General features: G+C 39.5%; 2 protein-coding genes across 2 annotated transcripts; one reads left to right on the forward strand and one right to left on the reverse strand.

Moving 5' to 3' along the window:
- Positions 1 to 355: 355 nt before the first annotated feature.
- hpgd (15-hydroxyprostaglandin dehydrogenase) lies at positions 356 to 21,430 on the forward strand. Its single transcript, XM_084715664.1, has 7 exons — positions 356 to 670; positions 1,603 to 1,726; positions 4,096 to 4,202; positions 8,300 to 8,396; positions 17,957 to 18,033; positions 18,188 to 18,351; positions 21,219 to 21,430. The coding sequence occupies exons 1-7, from the start codon at positions 578 to 580 to the stop codon at positions 21,340 to 21,342; spliced, it is 786 nt and encodes a 261-aa protein (XP_084571790.1). The 5' UTR covers positions 356 to 577; the 3' UTR covers positions 21,343 to 21,430.
- On the reverse strand, positions 14,699 to 17,842 carry LOC146330177 (tumor necrosis factor ligand superfamily member 14-like). The gene is made up of 3 exons (XM_084714404.1): positions 17,187 to 17,842; positions 16,498 to 16,598; positions 14,699 to 16,263 (listed from the first exon to the last, which is right to left on the reverse strand). The coding sequence occupies exons 1-3, from the start codon at positions 17,483 to 17,485 to the stop codon at positions 15,875 to 15,877; spliced, it is 789 nt and encodes a 262-aa protein (XP_084570530.1). The 5' UTR covers positions 17,486 to 17,842; the 3' UTR covers positions 14,699 to 15,874.
- Positions 21,431 to 26,643: the final 5,213 nt, after the last annotated feature.

Raw genomic sequence — 26,643 nt, forward strand, 5'->3', positions numbered from 1 at the left:
TTTGATATTCTATCTCTCTCTGTTAAGATAAACCTACCATTAAAATTATAGGCCAATCATGTCTTTGTTAGTGGGCAAACTTATAAAATCAGCAAGGGATCAAATAATTATTTCCTCCACTGTAGATGAAACAGGACTAGGAGGTGGGACAGAGTGCAGAAAAAGAGGAGGAGTAAAAGAGGGCAGGTATAACAAGCTGGATAAAACCTGTAATTATTATCCTACGGAGTTTACTTAGCCTTTGACTCTCTTTCTGTCTCTCTCTGACACACACGCAGTGTTTGCATAGACTGATAAGCTGAGAGAGGGGGGTGAGGAAAGGAGGGAGGGAGGGAGGGAGGGAGGGAAGAAGGAGGGGAAACAGCCCAGCCAAAAGAGTAAAAACACACACACAAGGGTGAGAAAGCCTCTGATTGTGTTACAGGGAGAACAGATAGGTGCTTCAACACACAGAAGACAAAGAGGAAAATTCAAGAAAGGAGCGAGACAGAGAGAGAGAAGAAGAGGAAACTTTAAAGTGTGAGAGACAGAAGGAAGAAGACGAAGTATAAGAGTGTTTTGCTGCTGTGTTGGGATCATGTCTCTCAATGGGAAGGTGGCTCTGGTGACAGGGGGGGCTCAGGGCATTGGGAGAGCTGTGGTCCAGTCACTACTGCAAAGCTCAGCCAAGGTCAGTACTGCTCAGTCTGCTTTACCTTTGTAATTTTAAGGTTAAACCATAAGTTTTACTTCCATAAGTCTTGATTAAAAATGCTCAAATTAAGTAAAAGTGCATTAACTTCACTGCTTTTGTTTATGCTTTCTTATCCAACTGTGCATTAACAGCTCAGATTCTTGTACAAGTGAATTGCCTGTTATCTGCACTACTCAAACAACCTGTTTTGACCTCACAGTTTTGACATGCCTTTCAGTGGACTGGAACTGTCGGCATGTCTGTCTGCTGTGGTCTTATTGATTCACCTTGAATGGATTGACTGCATTAACACTGCCCTTTAAACTTTAATGTGGTGGGAAACACGCTAAATCTTCATTGCTTTGTTTTATCTTCACATTTCTTTACTTTAGCAATCTTGTATATAAACACCGTGATACTTGCATTGGATAGCTGTTTTCCAGCTTCTTTATGTATATTCTATCTGTCCCTATCAAATAAACCATAAATAAATACATTTGTTGAAATGAGGTTGGTTTAAATCTGTCTTACAGCAGATGGTGACTCTAAAAAGTATCACATAAATGGCTTGCTGCATTGCTTTCTTAAATTAGTGAATAGTAAACTACATAGTGGTAGTAATATGTGATGCATTTCAAAGCCAAGAAAGGTAAAGCAAAAAGGCTTTTGAAAGAGCTGAGTCAGTTTCTGAGAACTTCTTTCACACCCTGTGAGATGGGGCTGAAACTGCGGCACGACACTAAAGATAAACGTGTCATTAATCTTGTTTTTTTTTTTTTGTTCCTTGCTCACTGAGCTGTTCGCAGCTTGACAAGTGTCAAACCACAGATCAGACACCATGAGATGATAAGAAGCAGCACCTAACTTGCAGCCTGTCTTCATGCGTGAATTTAAAAAGTGCAATTCACTAACAGAGTTTCGTGTTCCAGGTGGCTGTGGTCGACCTGAACAAGACCTGTGGTGAGGAATGCAAAGCACAGCTGGACGCCGAGTTTGGAGAGGGCAACTGCACCTTTATTTCATGTGATGTGTCCAACGGAGACGCACTGAGAGGTAACAACAGACACTAATGCCTGTGACATCACTCACTACTTGTCAATCAACATATTCAGTTTCTTGTGTAATGTACAATATTGGCCAATTATTGTGACTTCTTATGCAGCCTGCAGAATATGACTGTCCACATGAAAGTTGCTTACTCATGTTTAACTTCCTCATGATGAATGAGGAAGTGACCTAAGATAAGAGCCAAAAATTGATGGACTATTCTGGCAAGCATTAGAAACTTTTTTTCTGGAGAGAGTCACTGTTTGACAGTCGGTTTTGTCAAACACACTGCACCAGAATACCTTGGACTTAAGCTCTGGTCACTCTGGTGTATCTTACCAACAGGTTGTTCTTGTGGTCCAGCTGAAACTAAGCTTGTCTGGTCTTGCTTTGCAGTCACATGATTATTTAGTTGACTGTATATCACCATGGTGAGTCAAACATGCCTTCTCCTTTTCTGCAGATGTGTCGGTGCTGTTGTGTTTGCATACGTGTGTGTGTGTGTGTGTTTGTGTGGAGTGAGAAACAGAAGAAGTAGCAGGGAATTAAAGTATGTGTAAGTGTGTTTTAGAGTGAGTGCGAGAGCCAGAGAGAGGAACAAGGTTTCATTGTCTGACACTGAAAAAAGTAAATCCCTGCAGGCGAACAGCTAAGGAATGCTGTTTGGTGGTGCTCCTAACTGTGTGATAATACTACTGTTGATGTGGACACACAGTGTGAGCCTGCATGGAGCCAGTGACAGTGTGTGTGCAAGTGTGTGTGGTAAAAATAGATTAATTGTGTTTATGTATGTGCATGCATCTCTGCAGGTATGCACAGTGTGTGTATAATTGTCAGCAGTGCATGTTTGCATGGGATACGTTTTGTCCGTTTCTCCATTTGTGCATATGTGAACACACACATGTGTGTGTGGGAGTGTGTGTGTATGTCACACCAATAAGTCTGTTAAAAGCAGGTATGTTTGTTTCTAATTGTGGGGTGTCCAAGTGTGGAATGCGGCAGGCGATGACACATGCAGCTTTAACCACCTCAGGTTTCCCCCTTCTGCTGTTTATCCTACCACATCTGTCTGCTGCTCACATGGGGAGATAAACAACCTGCTGCTGGCTCTTTGTGTAAGAGTGCAACATACAGTATATCCCCACATTCGCATTGTCTGAACTGTCTATCGGTGGTTATTCAACAAACATGTCTGACGTTTGGCAATATACACAAGGAAGCAAAGAATGAGGGCTTAAACTGTGCAGTGAAGGGATTCCTACTCAGTGTTTGGAGAGCAGTGGAAAAGCACACAAATGCCTTCTCAGAGTTTCAAGTGAGATTTTCTTTTCTCCAAATGTATGCAGTGCAATTGGTTTATTTAGCTCTCCGACACAGCATTTCTCAAACTTAGCACCCTGACTCAAAATGGGTTATGGACCCATTTTTATTGGGTCACCAATTTGCAGAGTAGAACACATACCACATTTTCTCAAATAGTAGAATGCATAGAATGACAAAAAATACAGCAATTCTCAGCCACATCAGTTCTTTAATGAGATTCAACACAGGGGACAAACATTTTAAAACACGGTAACAAAATTCAGCTGAGGTAAAGAAATATAACAGCCACCTCACCAATGGTTAAAATTATAAACCTATAAAAACTGTAAACAATGATCATTACACTACCAATTTAGACCACAGCAGACTACTTACTCCAAGCATGATGGGAAATTCTAATACAATGCTTAAGTACAAAGCCTGTTAAAGTTACTGTGTTATGGTGTAAACTCAAAACTTCCTGTATGTGTTTCACATTGAAAGTCCTTTGGCATTTCAGTCGACAGTGCAAGTTTATTGAGATGGTGAGAAACAGAGTTAGGTTCTTCCTCTTAGTTTTTAAGTTGCACTATTAACATTATTAATCATAAAAAAAAATATGTATGTTGACAAAGAGTCCAAACAAGTGCAGAGATAGGTTGGTAGATTTGGGGTTAATGTCTGATCCTGTGATTTTTCCTCATCATGTCATTGGCAGGGTTATACAGAGATTCATCTTATCCATATAAACCTGAACATCAGATCATGTCAGTGTGGTGGGTCTGGAGTTGTGGATGAAGGACACTGTAACTGAGTAAATGACGCCTGTACATATATAAACAATGTGCTTTCATTAGGTTAATGAGGTTTATATGCCAACTGTACCTCTCTTTTAACAATGATCTTGAGTCATAATGACTGTGAAGCAGGGGGAGAGAAGCTTTTTACGTCTGATTTGGAGTGATGAGCGAGTGAGCTGAAGCTGAAAGCTCATTCAGCTCTTACCGTTAAAGATCCTGCATGTGTCATTGTCTTAATTCATTCACTAATGCCTTTTTGTTTTTGTGTAACAGATGCCTTCCAGAGCACAGTAGACAAGTTTGGTCGTCTGGACATCGTTATCAACAATGCTGGCATCAACAATGAAAAGAACTGGGAGAAGACCATACAAGTCAACCTGGTAAGACAATGAGGACTTTCAGTATACATACATATATATATATACATATATATATATCACAAATTTGTGATTTGTAAGCTTTTCAATCTGTACAACCTATACTATGTGGGAGAAAAGACTGTTTGTACAAGTAGTAATACCTGCTCTGCTTGAGGCTTTCAGTGACCCTCAAGACCACGTCCCCCTGAGGGGAATATTTAACTGGCCATTAGCTTTATCTCTCATCTGCCTGCTGAACACAAGCATGTAGCTGCCTGACTAAATATGAAAAAAAAAAGGAGAGAGAGATGTTCTGATGCCATTTTTTCTTTTCTGACACCAATTTCGATTCCTGAACTGGGCAAATTGGCCAATACCAATTCTGTGGCATCAGACTGGTGCATAGTCTTGCACACTTGCTTATAACTGATCCAGCATTTTATGGTGTAGTGGAGGCATTTTCAGTACTAGAATTGGTTTCAGAACAACCCTAAAAATAATAAATTAAATGATTAAAAATCATAACTTTCATTGATTATATGTGTTTAAATACAAATACTTTCAATAAAAATAAATGCATGACCAAGCTCTCCTGTTTCCTAGCAAGGAAGAAAAGCTGTGACCTTTGTAATGTGCTTAATAAATTCTTTCTGTGCAGCTGCAAACTTAGATCAGAGTGATTGATGACAGCCAGGTTTTTCGAACCTAAGTTGACTGATAGTTAATTATGAGCATACTGTTACTGTCTTCCTTATCCTTAGCAAAATCCTCCCACAGTCCAAAGACATGCATGCTAGGTTAACTGGTGACTCTAATTGTGAGTGTGAGTGGTTGTCTGTCTCTATGTGTCAGCCCTGCGACACAGGGGGCTTATTCCCTTTGGGAATAAGCGGTTACAGAAAATGAATGAATGAATGAATGTAATTGCCATGTCTTTAGAAGTAGCACATGGAGCACCTGGATGAAACCACTGTAAAATCTCTCAAAATTTACTCAGAAGCACTGAAAAGGTTCAGTTGAGTCCGAGATCATTCAAAACTTTCACTTTCCACCTTTTTCTGTACATGTGCTGAGAAACATCAGGTCAGAGAAATGCTGATTCTGGATGAGTATACACGATAAGGAATGCCATGAACAGCTACAAGCTCAAAGCAGACAGGTAGTCAAAACATTTTTAGGAATGTGATCTAGATAGGATCGCAGAACAGGACACAAAAGTATGACTGTGGCTAGAAGTCTGCCGTTGGTTGCGTATGTCAGGCAGTGTTGTCCTACCCTTCCATTATCTGTGCGTTACCATTTTCAGAATCCCCCTCGTTACAGGAACCAACAACTACCTCTGAGTTAGCAACCTGCACACTGAAAATGGCAAGTTACTCTAACTCTAACTTGGTTGCAACCTGTACAAACATTAACAAGCTAGCAGCCGTTACCTTTTCTTTTGCAATGTTTTAGCCGTTTTAATGCAGGGTTTGCCTGCCCAGTTGTGCAAATGTTTCACCAAAACAAGTTCCCCCAACACTGCGTTGTAGGGCGCCCTCACTGCATCCCGGGCTTAGTACCGTCCAAGACAATTGTGATTGGCTTCAAGAAATACAAACAAGCCAGAGCATTTTTTCTCCTTGTAGCAAAATAATAATGCACGGAGTCAGATCTTTCTCCAGTGTTGACACAGTGCTGTGGAGGTAGGTCTGGCTGTGCAAAAGGTTAATAACCTGGTAGCACTCAGTACTTGTGCTTTATGAGACTTGAAAATAGTGCTAACTTTAAACTAATTTTCAACTGCAGTCCTTTGGCAAGATCACAAGACAAATCATCACATTCTTTTATCTGTGGCCTCCACTTGTGATGAGAGACACGGCTAAGAAAGGAAGTGGGGGGAAACAGGAGACACCTTTTTTTTTTCTGTTGTTGATGAGGGGCCAAAATTTGCTGAATAGTTTCATATCAGTTGTGCTGTTCATAGTTAAGCTAGCCAACTTGAAAGGCAAAGTATTTTTACCATATAAATGAATATTACGTTCACACTTGATCTGATAATGATAGAATAATGGACCTGTTTTACTGATATTCCCTGATGTGTTACTGACATGAACCATCTTTTGACACCATCAGAAATCAAAATTGAAATTGACCTTTGCTCAGCCCACGTTGCACTGCTGCACGCACATGAACCGAAATTGAAGGTGCACATGGAGGCACAGTCTATCTACCGAAGACCCTCCACCATGCATTGGCAGTCATTATTCATATTTCATCTGAAGGTGCAAAATATTAAACTTAGGATGCAATAAGTCACCTGTTTCTGTTAACGCTGTTAACACTTCCAGCTATGAGCAAAAGAGACAGGTTGCCACATAATCAGAACTGTGAATGAAGTATTCATTAATAGTTAATATTAAGATATTAAAATCCAGATATTAAAAGTAAAGCTAAGGCTTGTGTCTTTAACATAAGAGTGAGTACTTTTTACTACCCTGAGAATGAGCATCACATAAAAAGCATATCAGTATATTTATTGTCCCTTAATACTTGTCACATTATTGTAAAGTGGTTGAGTTATTGACACAGTTTTATGTGATACTCTGAAGTTAATGCTGCACAAACAGGATACAAATACATATAGGAGCTAGTATAAGCACAGCCTCATAACATTTATCAGTGCTTTATTTTAATGTGTTGACAGTTGACCTGCATAAACCCTAGTCTCCTGAGTCAAAGTCCTGTATTTGTTTACAGATCCATCCATTCACCCCACCTCTTACAGACAAACAGTCTCTTGCTCTTTATACTACATTAAAAGCCTGGTGTGTTGCATAGCTGGTCAACAAAAAAACAAAATACCATCATTTTTAAGATGACATTGGATTTGGTGTGCATAAAAAGCACACTCAAAAATGAAACTAAAAATAACAAAAAGGGCAGCCTAGTGAGCACCTGATCACGCTTTCTGCATATTGGCCCATTGTAGGTGGCACTTTATCATTTTATATCTACCATGGGGGATCAGAGGGCACTGTTTGGGTGTTTTTATCAAACACAGGCAGTGCCTGGGGAGAGTTTTGCTGCTTTATAATAAATGCTTTTGAATAACTTGGACATGGACTTTAACTGTGAAGAATACTTATAGATTAAATGTTCACAGACGCTTGACTCATGCTAAGCTCATCTTGAGTTAAAAGACACGCCCTCAAGCGGGAGCCCTGTTATAATGGAGATGTAAATCCCTGCTGGGCTGGACTGACGTGCTTAGTCAAACCAAGTCAAGCCAGGCCAGCTCTTGTGTCATGTGTGTGGAAAAGGGTTAGTACTGTACTTCTTTTCAGGGTTTCCTTCTATTAAGGAGAAACTCTTTTGTTCAGAAAAAGTCTGTAATCGAGAATGGCAGCCTCCATCACTGCTGTATTTGGAAAAAGAAGAAAGTGCTTTGGCTACATCGTTTCAATGTTTTGACCTTATCTCTAAGTGTGTTTTGTTTGTCTGTTTGATTGTTTGTTTTAAGTTTTGATCATTTTTAGAGGAAAAAATTCCTCTTCATCAAAAGATGTCATCAGCTCAGGGTTCCTCAGGGCACTATCTTAGGTCTCGTTTTCTCCGTACAAGCAACAAGGTCCATTTGTTATCATTCTACAACACAGGGTTGTACAACAGAAAGCAAGCTGTAGTCCCTTTATGCTCGTCGCAAAACCAAACAAAATTCATATATAAAAGCATGAATAAGTATGAAATATGTATTATTAGTTGTGGAGTGTAGAGGATGAATTGAAAATATATTTAATGAAAGCCAACTGCACTTTTAAATAATTTGTGCAATAACCCTTAATTTAAATAAATAACTTTTTGAAGGTTTTGTTCAGGCTCCCACCCTCATCCATCCTGCTCAGAGGTCTCCACTACATATATAAGTATATATCTATTTCTCTGTTGGGTCTGTTACAGTCAAATCTTTATGAGAACTAAAAGTAGCTGATCTTTTGAGAGCTGACTCAACTAGTCACATAATCACTTATCAGTATCTTCACATGTTGTTTCCTTACAGTTTCACTTCCTGCTCACAGGCTGCGCTTGCGTGTTGTGAAGATTACAACCTTGACAATGCTGTCTCTTTATTCTTACAGACCTCTGTAATTAAAGGGACCTACTTGGCACTGGAACACATGAGTAAGGAGTACGGCAAGGAAGGAGGCATCATTATCAATGTATCCTCTATGGCAGGTAACATATACACGAACATTGTTCTGACCAGTAGGAACCATTAATGGATCCAAAACATAAGTATTTGGAAATAAAAAATCTTATTTTCAGAGTAATTATGTTTCAAACAACAAAAATATCCGTGTTAATATCAGTCAGATTGACTAATACATAGGTTTGGGTAATGCTAAAACATTACTAAGGAACATGGGACATAGATGATAACTGTAAAAGCAATACGCAACAGATATTTGATTTACATTTAGCCCAGTTGGTTTGGATCAAAAGAAAAAAACCCTTTCAGTCTCACATGCACACCAAGCAACTGCATGCAGACACTGAAAAATAGGTTAAACAAACCAATTAATTGGTGGTTTGTTTGTGGTGAGACCATTGACAGGACTGCCAAAAGAAGTTCAGTAGTAAATCAAACCTCAATCGTTTAAACTATTTCGCTCGTCTCTTGCAACATAAGCATGACAGTATTCCAGACAAATTCCTTCTTCATCTTTCTTGCAGCAGCGGTACAACTTTAGTAGCAGCACGGCATCTACACTGATAGTGGTTTTTAATCAAACTGAATTGGTAGGCAACTTAATCACAACTAAGGGCTCTTTTTTGTGAAACCATTCTGTGTAGCTTCTCCACGCACAATGCTTTTTGGGCGTGGAAACCCGTTTGCTGAAGAGCAGCCGATTTTAGTGCACATGGACTTATTTATGTGGATTTAACAGAGGCACTGTGAATGTGACAAATTAACTGGTTGAGTGTCTGTACATATGCACTGTACAGAAGCAGTCATGTTTACAGAGTCATACAGCATTGACTGAATACTAAATTCAATCTGACACTCATGTCTCTCATATGACTGTAGGTGATCTGCATGAGGACAGAAAGTTTTATAGTTAATAATAGTTATTTTAAATGAATTGGACCCCAAACCATATGTTCACCACTGTGCTGTGACCCTGTAATCCATTACTTGAAAATGCACTGAAATCTCTCTCCAGCTTTGATTTGCTAAGACAGAGTGAATGAGGACAAGAGCAACAGAAAATACTGTAATCATTTGTGGCACTTTTACATGATATTTATGTTTAAGTAAAAAAGGTGAAAAATCAATGCAGCAGAAGCAAAAATGTCATCCCTATTCCACATTAGCTAGTAAGTGGCTGAATGCTAACACTTGTTACAGTAGCTAATGAGTTGTTTTATCTTGAAATAATATTAGTTTTAGTTTTTGTTTAAGTTTAATATTGTGCAGCTAAGGGCACATAATGTGTAACTGTCCTTTATAAACACAATATCAGGTTAGCAAGCACGCTGCACCTCGTTGGGTTCGATGGAAACACTGATGAGAATGAAAAAGGCAAACTCTCAGGGGTAGTAGAAAGGTTTACAGTTTATAAAAATCTCCACTACTATTTGAAGTTGTTGCTGTGAGTGACTCTCCTGAAATGTGGATTATGTAATACTACAGTGTCCTGAGGGAGACTGAATGTAAGAGAAAAACATGACTGTATGACCTTGTTGGATGGTGAGAAGGAAAATTTCCCTCTGAGTCAAGATCTGAGACCTTGAATTGCTGCAATTTGCACTGAGTAAATATATGAATCAAGCATCAACTTTTGTCTAATTTTATATGTGCAGCGACTTTTAAAGACATAAACGTCTGCAGAGACACTGAGACTTAAGGACACTTCAGTTCTAGTTTGGAGCGCGTGGCCTGAGTAATCCCCAAACATTTTCCTGTCTGAGAAATGGAGACACACAGATTTATTTATGTCAAAATGTCAGCAATGATGAATTTCTCAAAGTCTCCGAAAGCCAAGCTTATGAAAACAGTCCCCCTCGTCCATGAGTGCACGTTATGTGGAAAACACACAAGACAAAAAACAACCATGACAGGTTGGCAGACATCCAGTATAACTGAAACGATTGGATCTGGATCCTTCTGCACCTCTGTCTCCGTCATGGAAAAGCTCACACTCCTCCAAAAACCTCTCTTCATCTGTGTTTTGCTCTCCACATATCCACACCCTCACTCACTCACTCACACACACACACGCACACGCACGCACACACACACACACACACACACACACACACACATTTTACAAGGTAATAATTTATGCACTTTTATTGTTTTATGTCATCCTGATGGGCCAATACTTCCAATGCCAGATCTGTAAAAGCTGTAATCTTTGATAAACTCAGACAAAATCCCTAAAGGAACTGAGTTGTTTTGAGGAGACATAAAACTGCATCACGTACACCTACGACTTTCTGATATCACTGTAAGCTGTTAGTTATTAGGTGGGGTCAGCAGTTCTGCAGAAAGAGTGATATTTCAACACAACAGCCAAACAGATACAGGGAGTTCTAGTTTCTTCATGCCACACGCACACACATACATCATATACAGATAATTTATTAAAGTCAGAGCAGAATATGGAGGAGGATAAAATATGAAATTAAGTGAAATTATATTTGCATAAATAATATCAGAAATAAATAACATGTACAGTTATTTACATGTGTACATATGTACGCCCTGGAAATAATTCTACAGTGCATATTTTTTTAATTTGTGTCAGGCTGAATATAAACAGCAGCAACAAGACAGTGATGATATGTTTCACATTAAAAATTTGGCATCTGGCAAACATTGTCCATCAGCTTTGACTGCGTTTGTGCATGAAGCATCATTACCAGACATCCTGCCGAAGTCTTGCGTGTTGCGTCCTGTCAATTCAGTCTTGATCCGAGATATGGTGGAGCAGGTCTCCGTGAGATGTGGGCTCAACAGTCTCTGGTTTTCCATTTTTGTCCTGATTCCCAATTTGTGTGCTTCATTTTCCTGGCTGGACATGAAGTCCAAGCTAGGTTAGCATAGCTCTTGTCACTGCTCTCCTCCACGCCTCCCGGTGCGATCACATGGTGCGTCCAGCTGATCTGGCAGGGTGATTGAAGGATACAGTGTGTACTGTTGATCATCTCAAGGTTCACTGCTCTTTAATCCAAACCCCACGATGATATTCATTCATGACACTGACATCACAAGGCCTCTCTCTTTTCTCATCACTTCCTTTTTGATTGTCGTTTGTAATTCACCCATAATGTCAACATGAAATAGCATGAAGACAGATAAAAAAGTGTTTTTGGCACTTCCTGACGGATGAAAGGATAAAAGCAATATTAGCTGCAATATCCTGTCATATTCTTAGCATTAATCAGTAATGTTTGAATGACTAATATGAACGATACTGCTGATAGTGACAAACCCAGACAGAATTTGATTAACCAACTGCAGTTTCACTCCTCAGGCAGTTCTGATACGCTCACTGTACAGGATTCTACCCGCCCAACACTAAATGGCAGGCAGACCAAGTTAGCAACTTGGTGATGAAGATGGTGATACGTCACATCAGACATGGAAAGACCTTAGCCTTCATTCTGTCTACTTTTTGAATATATTCAGATAATCACTGTCCTTTTAGCTCTGTTTTGTTTTTCTCCATCAACTCCTGAGAAACAATATTTCTTTAAATTTAGAAAAAGTTTTCCAAATCTATGGAAATTCTAAGGAAAAGTTTGCTATTTTGGATGCATTTTCCAAAATGTGACGACACCTGCGAGCTAGTTCAGACAGTCAACTCGGGCTGCAGCGCTAATCGCATGTGACTTGCCTCACTATCAGTAGTACACACCGAACGCACCCTCCCAACCTGGTGGTCTATTTAAATTGCTAAAACCTCCCATCTGTCCCTCTGCCTGCCGGTGCATTTGCTGCCCTGCACTAGTGTCTCCGCCTGCTCCTTTAGCCCCACCGTCACCCTAGCATCCACCTGCATGCTCTGATGGGGGGTTCAGGAATTTGCTCATCACTCCCCTTGTATCTCACCCCTACATATCTGCAGGGAGTGATGAAGTCGGAGTCTAGACGCCAAACTCTAACTATGTTCTGCTGCTGAAATAAAATGTTAGTTGTCTGATTGAAATTCTGAAATGACCTCAAGGCTCAACCCAACAACAAGTACAATGAGACTGTTAATATTACATTTGCCAAAAATAACCTCTGTGTTACAAACTTCAAGAATAACACAGAAAAGTAGTCTTGTAGCAACCTGTTTGATGTTTCCCAGTTGTCAGCTGATGGGGCTGGAGGCATTAAGTTTTTGGTTTGTCTGTTGTGAATGGGATATCTCAGGAAATGCTTGAGGGAACTTTGTTAAACTTGACACAAATGCCCACTTTAACTCAAAGATGAACTGATTAGTATTTGGAGGTCAAAGGTCACTGTGACTTCACAAACACGTTTTTGGCCATAACTCCATTATTTCTACACTAATTAACACAAATATCTAATAGGATAAAATGATGAGGTGATCACTTTTTGTATCCAAAAGGTCAAAGGTAAACTTCACTGTAACATCTTAATGTCCAGCTCTCAATCGGTCCTCTGTCCTCTTCTGTAATGAAAAAGTCTCAAAGTGAAGTCAGCCTGTATTCACTGGAATCAATAAATCAGTATAGTGCTAACTTCCATTTTGCCAAAAAATACACTTTATAACTTTCGTTAAATTCCTTTGAAGTTGTCACTACATGATATGAATCTGGACAGTTATGAATGTAGCTCAACTGGTCGGCAAAGGCTACAACTGCAAGGAGGGAGTTTTACTTCTCCAGTTAGGTTTCAGTAGATTAGGCAAAATAATCCACCAAGTTTGCAAGACTAGCCGGTGTCTGTTTGATACAGGCATTTGGTCACTATACTGAAAACTGACCGTTTCTATCATTCGCACAGAGCTGTGTGTTGTTGTAAGATTCCAGAGGATGTTCTTGGTTCTTGTGGGCAGACACATCATCTTGTAGATCTAGAACAGTTCAGCCTCGAGGAACAGCAGACATATGGTAATCATTTTTCATTTATCGCACTTGTGATAACATCAGTCTGTGTGTGTGTGTGTGTGTGTGTGTGTGTGTGTGTGTGTGTGTGTGTGTGTGTGTGTGTGTGTGTGTTTGTGTACTTGCCTTTCCCCTAACAAACACAAGCTTGTCCAAACATGGTCAAACATTTACCAAGCATATTGTTTTTGGGGATAAGTGTGTGTGTGTGTGTGTGCGCGCGTGCATGCGTGCTTGCTTGTGTGTATGCTGATGTGTATGTGTGCTGACAAATGCAGGTGTTTGTGTGTACGTGTTTGGACTGACGCCCATTATCAGACCCTTTTGGACGTGGACTCAGACCATATGAGACTGATTGAGTTTATAGTCCTGTTGGTTTTGCTTTTATAAGTGTGAATGCTGTTTCAATAGCACTATTGTTCTTGTTCTTTTTCATTCTGTCTTCCATATGTTTTTTGGTCAACTACTACTCCTGCATACCTTCAGCTACAGAAACCCTTCAAAATGTTCAGCTCATTAAGGAAATTCATGCTCATACTTTTTCTACCTGTTCCTCTTTTTAAAATATTAAGCATTTTTGCCGTGCAACTAAATGGGAGAAATATTGAAATCCTCTTTAAGTTCTGCTACCAAAACAAGTGTTTTCTACTTAAAAAGTACAAAAATAGGAGCAAGTCCAGTCTGATCTAGAGTGCACAGCTGACTGGAGCCCCAGGGTGGGAAATTAGATTCTCAAAAGTATTGACACTTCAACACTTTTCAGTACCATACTGTTGGCTGAAACATTGGTTGGTTTTCAAATCATTACTTGTTTATCTCATTACTTTATACATTATTGTACATAAATACAGTAGGATTAAGGCAGTAACACGATGCACTTTACTACTGGAGGAACATATAAATAGTGTGCAATATGTGTCACAGTAAGAATGAGGAGAAGTGTGTAAGGTTATAAGTTTTTTTTTTATTTTAGCATGAACATGGCATATGTTTAACAACAACATAAAGATCAGGAAAACTGAACATTTCATTTAAGTTTAGTTTTTCAAATCCATTTATGACAAATCATTTTGTAGCATTAAAAAGACCAAGTTCAAAGTAAGTATATCGGTCAGCATACAAAGTCTCTGAGATTTTTAAAATATGTACAGTGTGACAAAATGCCTTTTCACATCAAAGTTTCACCCTTCAATTAAAGCTGCAAGCAGTGATGATCAGGCCCTCGCACCTTCACACACGTTGGTTGTATGGCAAACACAAGAGTTCAGTGTCACTTCCTGTCCCCACTAGGTAGAACTACAGATCAGCCACTTATTATACGTCATGTTACATTATATGAATTCTCGACCAGACTGTGAAAATTTCATGAGAATCAAATGAAGATTGTTGCAGGAGGCTTACTTCCTGTTTCCTATCAAGTGATGTTTGGGGTAGACTGGACAATGTACAATGAAGTTAGAAACAACTTCTTGTTTCATGTCAAATTCAAGGCCGAGCCACGACCGCGCCGTCTGTAAAACTCTTAAACTTTAAATCATTTTTCATCTGAATGTCTCTAGATTGCACACAACAGTTTTGTGGTTGATCTAATTCATTCTCAAGGAGCAGTTCATTAAAATAAAATTAGAAATCGCCAAAACTGGCCACTTAATTTAAAATGGCTGACATCACTCCAAGAGGCTTTTTTTGCATGTCTGGACATGATATGTACGCCTACCCATTTTTGAAATTGTGGATGAAAAGTGCCATGAGGGCTGCATCGTCGAAATTTTTATAGGGGGCGCCATTTTGCAACATCGACTGAATACTGTCCTGTAGATGTTCAGGCTAGGACTCTTATCAAACATATTAAGTCTGGGACAGATTCAACCATGAAGCATAAAGTTACAACAACCTCTGGTGTCGAGGTAAAACATTGGCATTCGCTGCGCTGCTACATGAAGACCATTTCACGAAATATTACAAACTTTACAATATAGCTATATATTACAGGTCTTAAGGCTTTTCTAACCAGAAAATAAAACTTTGACACCATGCCACAGGCACGTTGTTCAATGTAAATAGAATCTTTTAATAACTTTTCATCTCAAAGATCATCAATTTTGTTTTAATACATGACCCAGAAATATGATAAAACAGTAAATTCCAAAAGGCAGAGTTTCTGTGGGGTTTAGGCTATGGCTATTTTGTGCGTCTGGGCATGATGCATGTGCCTACTGATTTTCATACATGTGGTTGAAACATACAGGCAGGGCTACTTTGTTGAAAATTTTCTAGGGGGCGCTATTGAACCATTTTGCCATCCCCATGCCAAGTAATTTTTCACCAGGACTGATGTGTCTGCCAAGTTTCAATGTGTCTCCCAGCAAAATAATTCTTTCAGTTCCAATAGTATATAATAATCAAAAAGCCACCAGCACAGTCCTGACCTTCTTAACATGTAATGACCTGCATTTTACTTACAAAATGAATAATTAATCCTTGAGAGGACTCTATAACACTTTTGTCCACTTTCGTTTATTCTAATACCATCAGAAATGAGTAAAACTGAAATAAGAGTGTATTGAAATATCAATTCACTCATCTCTCATCTATATCATGTATGCACCAAATATGTTGTCAGTGTCTCTGTATCGCAAAATTTTTGAGGTGTCGCTAACTTCCACAAAAAGGGCATCACCTTTATGGAGCTCAAACACTCCACCCAAGTAACTGTTACTGTAGGATTCTTTGCTGGACCCCAGTGAGCGTTTTCTGAATGTCAGAAGGGGAATAGGTATCCCAATGTACTGTTTACATTTGTGATTAACATTATGGCGAAACTCATCTTGGTCTAAAAAGGAAACCTTGGAATAGACATAGTAAAAACCCTGTTTTAGTATGACAAGATTTCCATCTTTGTATTCCATCTCATAGAGGAGAGGGTCTGGAAGCAAGCTCCACGCCATGATTTGATCTCTATGAACTGCATCTGCTCCATCTGAAAAAATACCAGTGACAACGTGGAGTCTGATTCTTTTAAAGCAGGGGTTGTTAAATGATGGATACATTACAAAGAGACATTTTGCTTAAACCGTGTGATTACGCATGCTGCACTTTGAGAACTGTGCCTTATTTTACTAGCAATAGATACAAGAGTATATGTAACTTATTTTCTTCCTTGGTAATAAATTAAACACTGTAGTAATGAGAGGGATATCAACACTGGTCTCACCTGTCAGATGTGCAACTGGTTTGGAAGGAAGAAGAACATGACTGGGCCTTTCAGTGGGAGAAGTAACACCTTCACCTGTGTGAGGAAAAGGCATAATGTCTCTGATGTGGAATATATAACTTGAAGATATTTTTCACATGAATAAAAAGTGCTGGGACACACAACATACCTGCACTGAGGTTACTGGACCGTGGTGGGGACCCCTGCAATGGAAATAAACCGGTTTACCCCTCAGTTGTGTGTGTACACTGGTATATGTTTGTGAGAATGTGCATGCAAAAATGCATCAACACTGGTGATGTAAAAAGCTAGCTAAAATATTTCTGGTAATGAGCAAAGAGTAGATCACAACTGTGCTGCAGGAAATAGACCACTTCCTTTTCTTGAACATTTTGTCAGCCAAAAAGTGTCAAACCACAAAGCAACCTGAATGCAACTCACTTCAAGTAATGAAAAATATATATCAGTATAAATATGTAGGACTCAGATGTTTAGTGAAAATCAAGATGTTCCCGAGAAAACCAGTAGAATTCCCATTATAAACACTAGTGTTGAAAGAAAAAAACTAAAGTGTTATTAACAAAACGCAACACAAGAGCTTTGGTTTGAGAATAACATAAAGCAAGTAAGAGAAAAGAAATAGGTATTGAAGCTCAGTGATATTGAAAGGGGTTCAAAAGGAATTTTACTGAGACAGAAAAGAAACAAAGTGACTTTCAGTCGATAAGAAATCACAGGATGAAAAGTGAACGGCATTGTGGGTAGGTATAGACTGAGAGGTGGGGTTGATACTCACACTGTTAGGTCGGTAGAGTTGGTGGATGAAGCAGGCTGCTATGGCAATGCCGCACAACACCACGCTCAACATCAGGGGCTGTGCCACCCCGAGACACCATCGCCTCGCTCTCATCCTCGGCAGCACTGGAGGCCGAGCGGCATGGCTGTCCACAACCACATATGTAGCAGAGGTATATTCACCTTCAGTCATACCTGCAGTGCTCTCTCTGGAACCAAAGAAATGATTTAGTTAGGAAATGTCCTCCAGAAGCTGTCAGAGGGTATTCCTTCGATGAGGCTAAGGAGACAAACAGAGAGAGACGGAGGTATGAAAAAGTAGCAAAAAGGGGTGTTTTCACTTGTGGTTGGTTGCGGTGATGAGGGCTCATGGGAAGTCAGGTAAAAAACTGACTCAGATACAGAAGATATGCGTGGGGCGTCATAGTATGCGGAAGACAGTGTTAGTGTTCAGCTTGAATGCCACAAAAACACACCAAAAAACATCCCTGATGCGTCCCTGCCTGCATGTTTAAAACTCACAGTAAATGGAGCAGCTCTCATAGACTGTATGTGACAAGCTGAATTCTGCTCATTCATGAAAACGGGCTCACTGATTGGTTGATTACATGGTTACATAATTACATGTTTGTTTTCTTATCTCCTCTTGTCTTTTACAATTTAGCCTTCTTACATTCTCCTCATCAGCCTGTCTACACTGCTACTAAACATGGAGTCATTGGCTTCACTAGAGCTATGGCGGTAAGAAACACACACACACACACACACACACACAGAGAGAGAGAGAGCGAGAGAGAGAGAGAGAGTACAGTACAGTATAAAAGGCCATCTTTGGTTTTTGTAGTGTGGGATGTCCTCCAGGACACTCAGCAGCTTCTTGTACATGTTCTTGTAGGACGCATCCTCTCAGGGTGACTACGGCGTTCGAATCAACGTGCTGTGCCCGGCCTTCGTCGACACGCCTCTGCTTCACTCAGTGGAACATGAGGACAACATGGGAAAATTTGTCAAGTTCAAGGACGATTTCAAACGCAGCATGAGCAAGTTTGGAGTTTTACAGTAAGTTAAGTCACAGGGGTGGTTTACTCAATAAAAAAATATTTATTTATTATTTTATTTATTGGTATGATACATTTAAACATGATCAGGTTTGGAACTGGGTCTCCAAGTGGAGCCTCAGCATTGATGGTGAGGTGGGACAGATAATCTTCAGCTTGGAGTGCAATACAGGAACAGCGGATCAAAAATATAACTTACAGTTAAAAATTTCTGAATACATTTTATTTATTTATTATTATTTATATACATGTTATTGTTTAGTTCCCTCATGGGCAGATGAAAGTGTGGAACTAGTAAAGCTCAATTTAGTGAATAACACAAACCATACATTTTGACATGCAGCTCAGCACAACAGCAAAGCACAAATTGCAATAAAGAAAGGCCCATCATTATTGCATAGATGGTGCTACCTTCCACAATATGGCACATATATTTATGAAATTCTGCAGTTTGTTAGTTTTAAAGTTGTATGTGCCGGAGGACAAGCACATGTCAGCCAGAGGACATTCAAAAAACCTGAGTTGTATCGCCTAATGTCCTAAAAAATTTCTTTGTACTTAGGATGTCAGCTTTGGTGATTTTCTGTCAATGAACTGATTTGCCATTTGGCTCTTTCCAAACTTCTACAGTTGAAATCAGTTATCTTGAAAACACTCAGAACCACTCAGCTGCTATCTGACCTTGTGTTCTGATTACACTCTGATTTCACTCAAAGCGACTTGGCAGCCGAACGTTACTTTATCTTTCAGGGAACTTTGTTTATTTGGAGTTTATCTGTGTGTGACTGAACCACAGAACAGACATAAATGCTTACAGATGAGGACGAAATTATTAACCCCCATGTGAAAATTTCATTTTTTAAAAGTATTTCCCAAGTGCTGTTAAACAGAGTAAGGAATTTTTAACACAGATTTTCCAAACATCCTACTTTTATTTTGGATGCTTACATTATTTTACTTTGCACACAGAAACAAAATAATTTCACAAAAAACGAAAACTACCAGGGTCAAAATGATCAGCCCCCCCCCCCCCCCCCCCCCCCCTGATGCTAACAGTCAGTTGTGTGTCCTTTTTGCTGGACAACAGCCTGCAGTCATTTGTTGTAGTTTTCAACAAGTCTCAGACATGTCTCCTGAGGAATCCCAGCCCATTCTTAGTCTTCTGGCATGGACCCTGGTCTTCAGTTCACCCCACATATTTTCCATGGGATTCAAGTCAGGGCTTTGTGCAGGCAGGTCAGTAAAGTTCACTTTGGTCTTCTGGAGGTAGTTCTTCACCAGGAGACATGTACGTCTCTATGGCCAAAGAGCTCTAGTTTCGTCTCATCTGACCAAAGGACACTCTTCCAGTATACATAATCTTTCTCCAGGTTGTCCTTAGTATACTTCAGTCTGGCTTGAAGTTGTCTCTTCTGCAGAAGTGGAGTTTTTCTTGGTCTCTAACCTCACAGTCCATTCCTGTGCAGGGCTTCAGTGATTGTCTTCTTTAAGACTACAATTCCCGACTTGGCTCAGTCATTCACTAGTGTCTTGTCAGTTGTTCTGAGGTCTTAAGACACATCTCTCACTAGTTTTCTTTCCAGAGTCTTTAAAATCTTTTGCTTCCTACCTCTGCCAGACTTGTTCTGTACTGTGTGGCTCTCTTTTGAATTTTTGGCATGATGCTTTCTCAAGTAACAGCTCACACCCTTACTGAAGTTTTTATACTGGGTGTAAATTGGAAGATAACCTTCAATTTTAACTTGATTTTACAAGCTCTGAGCACTTTACAAAGTTAAAGCGCATCATTGCACAACAGCGGTTTGTGCTGTGGCTCAATAAAAAGGTTAGTTCTTAAGGGGATAATAATATTGACACTGGTAGTTTTTGTTTTTTCTGAAATAATTCTGTAATTGTGTGCAAATAGAAATATTTATGCTTTCTTAGGAAAACTAGTATGTTTAGAAATGCTATGTTGAAAATTCCTTGCCCATGGCACATGGGAAAATTTTGAAAAAAAAAGCTTTCATAGGGGGGACTAATTTTGTCCTCAACTGTATCTGCTACACATAACAGGCCAGCTGAGAAAGACTCAGATGAGTTGCTCAGATGCCGCGGGTTGCTTTTCTCAGACAACCAGTCATAGATGGGGACTCATCACTCTGGTAACCAAGAAGACCATGGATTTTTTTTTTGTTCTTTTTATTTATTTATTTATTTTTCTGATGTGCACCAGAGAACCAAGATTCAACTCTTTTGTGCAGAGAGTACAGAGAGAAAGACAATTTTTATTAAGAATTTTTAGTGTATGTGTGTTCAGCTCTCAGCACTTCTGTGACTGTGACACTTTCAGGTGTCTCTATAATTGAGCAGTTTCACGTCCACTTTCAGCTGATAGGAGTTGTATTAAATCACTGCTGAAAAACCCCACGTTACATGATTTTGTTGCTTCGTAATAAAAGCTTTTACATACTAAAATATCAGGGGATCTTTATTGTGAAGAATTTGTAGGAAATGGCATGTTGTCAATCGGCATTTTACAGCCACTCAAGATAAGCACTTATCAAGACAAACCTTAAAGCGGGTAGCCCAGATACAAATCCCTGCTGCACTGGGCTGATGCATCAAGGCAAACAAAGCCACTACATGTGTATGGAAAAGGGCTATAATAGAGCAAGGATCTACTGACTTGAAGCTCAGATGCTTCATCCCAACACTGTGCATCATCCTGCCAGAGTTTTTCTGCCAAAAAAAAAAGAAAAAACCTTTCATGATGGGAGTCTGCACAGGAAATACACTAATCACAGACGTCTCATTCTGAGCGAGTGTGTGCGCGTGTGCCTCTCTTTTCCAACTGTACTCTCACTTTTCCTCTGTGTTTATCTCCAGGCCGTCACTGATAGCAGAGGGCATGATGAGGTTGATCGTGGACACCACTCAGCATGGCGCGGTGATGAAGATCACTTGCTCCAAGGGAATCCACTTCCACACCTATGAACCTATGTCTGCATGAGTCATGAGAAACAGGACTCTGCGCTGTTGCTGAGGAGAACAATACAGCGCTTTATTCTGTCTGACTTCAATACGCCAGAAACTGTTTCGGTTCGCTGAAGTTATTGTCATTGTTGAACTGCATCAGAACATTGTTTGGATTCTACTGGAAAAACTGACCTGAACAATCCCTGATCATGTAGATAGACCTTTCTCAGATGAATGCAAATAATAGTTCCACACACTGTCTGGTTTTAATAATTGTTAATAATATGATAATGATTATTGTAATCATCAAACATGACAGTAGAAAGTTTTCACTGCCTGCCAAGAGATAAAACTTGGCAAACCAAAGTTATAAATACCGTATGTTACTGTGTGTTTTTCAGGTCTCTATGTGTTATGGGAAATAATTACGAGTTGGTGACTATGTTTACATACACACTAATTTTTCAGTATTATTCCGAATATGACAATATTCCAAATTTGATACGGGTCATGGAAACAGTATATTCTGTTTGGATATTCCTAATTAGACCTTAGAGGGATAGTTCACCCAAATGTGAACATTCAGTCATTATCTATTCACCTCATGCTGATTGAAGGTCGGGTTTAGTTTAAAACCTCTCGCTGTTCATTTAAATTGTGTGGGAGATTCTTCAGCACTGTTTTCCTGTGAAACTCCAGCAGTGTTTTGTGGACTAAAAAACTGAAGGTGAGTAGATAACTGACTTTTCATTTTTGGGTGAACTATCCCTTTAATTAAGCATTTTCTGATTGAGGCATCAGATATGCAGATATTATACAGGATTTTGGAGCATTCTTTGGACATGTATGTAGCACATTCAGAACATGTGTAAGTTGGGTTTTTATACCACAGTTTGGGACACATGGCCTCTTGTTTGTTTACAGTCAGCTCTGTGTGTCATAAACAAAGACATGAATGCACAAAAGAAAAGCCCACATTTCTGGTCAGAAGGAGAAACACACCAACTTTTAAACATTCTAAATTATTTGGATATCAGGCTGTTCGATAAGGTTTGCAACGTATGTTGCTGCGTTGATTTAATATGTGCAGCTACATGTAAACAGGAATATTAGTGGAATATGTCCTCATACCTAAATGACAGAATAGGTTGATTGCCAGTGATTCCCAAAACTCTTACATAACTTTATAAAACTTATAATTTAAAGTGAACAGCAACTTTTGGTTTCACATAGGACATGATTCCAGTTCCCTAAGTGAAAGGTGTGTTTCACATCCCTGTCATAATTATTACAGCCACTGGAGCTTAACAATAAATGTTAATATGGGTCATAATAAGCTGCTAGCGTGACAGCCTATACATGGGGCTCTCATTTTCATCAGCAATGTAAACAGCTTAGTAGGAATATTGTCTTTTTCGGGATGAGGGCAAAAAGTAGAATATTTTGTGTATGTAAATGTAGCCACTGTCATCCACCTCAGATATGACTGATTATGCAGCTTCTAGATTGATGATTTAACAGTGTTAACATAGCAACTGTAACAGCTATTATTTAACAGTTGATGTATAGGATTTGTGTAAAAATAAAAAAAAAAATCTAGTGAGATTGAGATCGAGCTTGATATGGGACTTAATAATGAGGCTAAGACTATGTCTACATTAAGCCATCTGCATTTTTAAACAACATTTCTATGTGAAAATGATTTGCATCCACATTAGTATTTCCAGGTTGTTTTAGTATAGAGCTGTGTCCACAGTCAAACACCTGGCCAGCACAGACAAAACGGGTAAATCTCTCCTTTTTCACCCTCTTTTCAGCTGGCAAACAAAAAAGCTGCTCCACAGTAGGACGGACAGTCCAGCTGATCAAATCATTATGTACTGGTCGTGACGTCAGCTGAAAAAATCAACATAAATACAGATTAATGACAATAGTTGTTCTGTATGATTGGTGACATCCAAGTATAAAAATATGTGCGATGACTATAAGCTTCACCTTGTTGCCACACAGCCTGTTACTCTGCAGAGTGTTGCACCTTTGTTCAGCCTCCTTAGCTCTCTGTGTACCCTTTTTGGTACAATTGTTTTTTTGTTTTGTTTTTTTTTCTTTGTCTGTCAGCTGGGTGATGGAAAAAAACTACTGGGGCTGGGTTGATTTCCAGTTCTACCAGTCTGATCCCGTGTACAAACCTAAGTTTGTTTAATTTTATGCTCACTGACTGAACCAGCGTTTGCTTTAATGCAGCCATACAACTCCAACACTCCCTCATGGTGAGGTTGTAAAGGTGCTGTTAGTGTGTTTCTTTCACTGTCATGGTTTTCTTAGCTTAGCTTTCTCTATATAGCTAGACAGTTCCGAGCGTTGGAGGCTGAACACAGTTAAGTTACGGAAACGTGGTGAGGAGACGTGGATGTACGTCAGACACTCACCTGGCAGGGATGTGAAAATGAATCTGCCCGTTCCCTTCGGCTGAACGAGGCAGCTGGAGGTTGCTGTCACAGCGACAGTGGGGACAGACCCCCTGCCTCCCTTCAAATAAATGTCAAGAAATAATGATATCATCTGCCATCGGCAATGTTTCGCTGTGGACATGGTCTATGCCAACCCCAGCCCTAGTATCACGTCAAGAACAGCAAATAAAGAAAAGCAGTAGCATGTAGCAAGTCATTCAAGTCAAGTCATGTTTATTTGTACAGCCCAGTGACGAATATGATGTTTCTGTGAGCTGTGATACAGTGTCAGTCAGCCTTGGAGCTTCAGTCAGTGTTGACATTCCTTCTAACTCCTTGGACAATTAGGTCCTTTCACCATGTTGAACATATTAGCCTTTTTCTGAACCGGTCTGTCTCCAGGAAGCCGTGCGAACTCACATTCTAAGAGTACGACTCTCAACTCCTTCTCATGAAGGGGATTATCATAAACAAACAGGTTAACAGGCCACTCGTCTGACGTAAGGTTTTCAATAGACACCACGCTCTGGCTGTAAAATAAAATGTAGCAACTGCGCTATTCATTCTGTGACGTAAGTTAAAACCAGCTACCGTGAAAAATCAGTGTGATGGACTACAGCAAGAGTTCATGTGCATGACTACAATAATACAGTTTTCAGATGCAGTTCAGCAGGGATACACACTTCTTTTTGTTTAACAAGAACTGATTTTGAACAGCCTGCAACATGGTGAATGCTGAATGCCAAACACACAAGTGGAGCTCTATTGAAGGGTGATGAAAAATAAAGTCTTATTATCACAGGAATATTTTTACACTAGACTGAGGTGAAACAGCATCTGTGTATCGGTGTCTGTGCTCCACCAGAAACAGACAAAAGTCAACATGATGTGCTCTGGTGCAAGGAGGCACTTTAATAAATGGATATTTAATTTAGATTTGAATGATAATATCATAAGGAATACTGTTTGACTAATCTGGTGTTACAGACGAGTTCCCCCTTATATCAACCAGAGGTAGAACCAAGTCATTTTTGACTTTTGAGTCTTAAAGAAGTCATTATGTAACAGTGAGTTTTCAGCCTCACTGATTTCCAGTTACTTAGTAAGCTGCTGAGCTAATGTTATGTAAGAATGAACTTGCTAACAACTAGCCTCGACTTACCCTTCTTTGTGCGACCTCAAATGACAAATGAAGTTGGAAGGTGCTGAGTTTTTGTACATGAATGAAATTATCTTTGGTGTAAATTTTTTTTTCAACTGGAGCTCAGTAACATGAGGTTACTTCTGCATGATTCTCTTCTGCAACTCGACTGAATGGTGTCAGGTTGGTTCAAACAGACTGAATATATTTGTGGATTCATGCTTTTTAAATAACGTACTTTTTAATCTTTGGGTTTTGGGGAAGTACTTTCAAGTCAAAAGGCTCAGGTCCAAGTGAAGTCACGAGTCATCGGTGTTGAATCCGAGTCAAGTTGCATTTCGATTTTGTCAAGTTGAATTTAAAGTCATGTGACTCTGGCACATACCTCTAATAGCAACACTAGTGGTTTGGCCTTTTCATGATGTCACTCTTTTCATGGATGAATCGTAATCCCCTGATTTCTTTGTCCACTAACAGACTGAAGTCTTTACTTATTCAATACTTAATGATAGTAAACCACTTAAACAAACAGCCTCACTGTACTATAGTTGCTGAAATGCTGTACACATGTAAATATGCATGATTAGCAGTCAGCATAGAATCTAATGTCAGGTCAACATCCAAATGAAAATGGGTGTTCAACATTAAGTCGTTCCTTTTAGATAGCTACACGCTAACTTAATGATAACGTACTCAGTTTATACCATCATGTGACCGTCAGGCCACATTCACATGAGCTGCAGCAGCATAGGAGGCACAACTTAGACTGAACCAAGTCTGTCAGTGTAGAGCCTGAACCCAACAAGATGAGTAGAAGGATAAACCCATTTCACTGAGATATGAACATGGTGTTCTCTCATTCATGGTTCATTCATCCAGCAATTTGTTTGTTGATCTATAATGACCTTTACAACCACACATAACAGCCGGCAGGGAAACAGACTACAGTATTATTCTTTTTCTGACTTCTTCTGACAATTAGGTGATTACCATGGCCTAGCATAAAAAACTAGAGGCAGCTGGAAAGACCCCTGGAAGTCACTCCTCCCGGCTGCTGTTCACAAATACATAGTTTCAGCTCATACCTCACTGTAAACCACAGATTGTCGTTTTTATATTTCTTTTTGTATACTGATTAAACAAACAAGATACAATGTGCTTAGTGGTGACCTTTGCAAATGTTGACAGATTTACAGTAGTTTTGAACTTTGAACAGTAGAGCCAGGCCAGCTGTTTCCCCCTGTTTATAGAAAGCAGCAACCTCTGGGGCTGAAAAATCAAGTGTAGCAGTACACACTTTGGCAAGCTCTGTATACATTATAGACTGTATAGGAACACATTTAGGTCTTTTTTTCACAATTGAGGGTGAGTTAGGTACAAATAATGTATGGTACTACTAATTTACACAGTGCAGTCATGGTAATGTTTGAATATCATAACATGTGCCCCATATCAGTTGTGTTTCTTAGGCTTCTTTATATGACAACCTGCAGGCACCTTTGTAAGAATGAGGACAAAAATCTGAATGATTTTGGTTTGATGTAAATGAGAAGTTGGTCTTACTGACAGTGTGGGCCAGTTTTATTTCTGAAGCCTGGGAAACTCAGCACTAGACTGAATTATACTCACAGGGTATGAGATGAGTAAATCTGATCCATGTATGAAAGTATACAAAAATAGCGTACACGAAAATACAGTACGTAGAATGGGTTAAGCCCAGAGACTAATTCCCACTGTGCACTTA

The sequence above is a fragment of the Lutjanus erythropterus genome, chromosome 3 (genome assembly GCF_056507025.1).
Source record: "Lutjanus erythropterus isolate fLutEry1 chromosome 3, fLutEry1.hap2, whole genome shotgun sequence".
Classification (NCBI taxonomy): domain Eukaryota; kingdom Metazoa; phylum Chordata; class Actinopteri; order Lutjaniformes; family Lutjanidae; genus Lutjanus; species Lutjanus erythropterus.

Excerpts from the sequence above, each read along its gene's own strand:
- hpgd (XM_084715664.1), top strand. The coding sequence starts at position 578 with ATGTCTCTCAATGGGAAGGTGGCTCTGGTGACAGGGGGGGCTCAGGGC. Across the intron at positions 1,727-4,095 it reads CAACGGAGACGCACTGAGAG|ATGCCTTCCAGAGCACAGTA; the intron begins GTAACAACAGAC and ends TTTGTGTAACAG. Across the intron at positions 4,203-8,299 it reads AGACCATACAAGTCAACCTG|ACCTCTGTAATTAAAGGGAC; the intron begins GTAAGACAATGA and ends TTATTCTTACAG.
- LOC146330177 (XM_084714404.1), bottom strand. The coding sequence starts at position 17,485 with ATGACTGAAGGTGAATATACCTCTGCTACATATGTGGTTGTGGACAGC. Across the intron at positions 16,599-17,186 it reads TTTGTTTCTTTTCTGTCTCA|AGACATTATGCCTTTTCCTC; the intron begins GTAAAATTCCTT and ends ATTCCACATCAG. Across the intron at positions 16,264-16,497 it reads ACCAGTTGCACATCTGACAG|ATGGAGCAGATGCAGTTCAT; the intron begins GTGAGACCAGTG and ends GTATTTTTTCAG.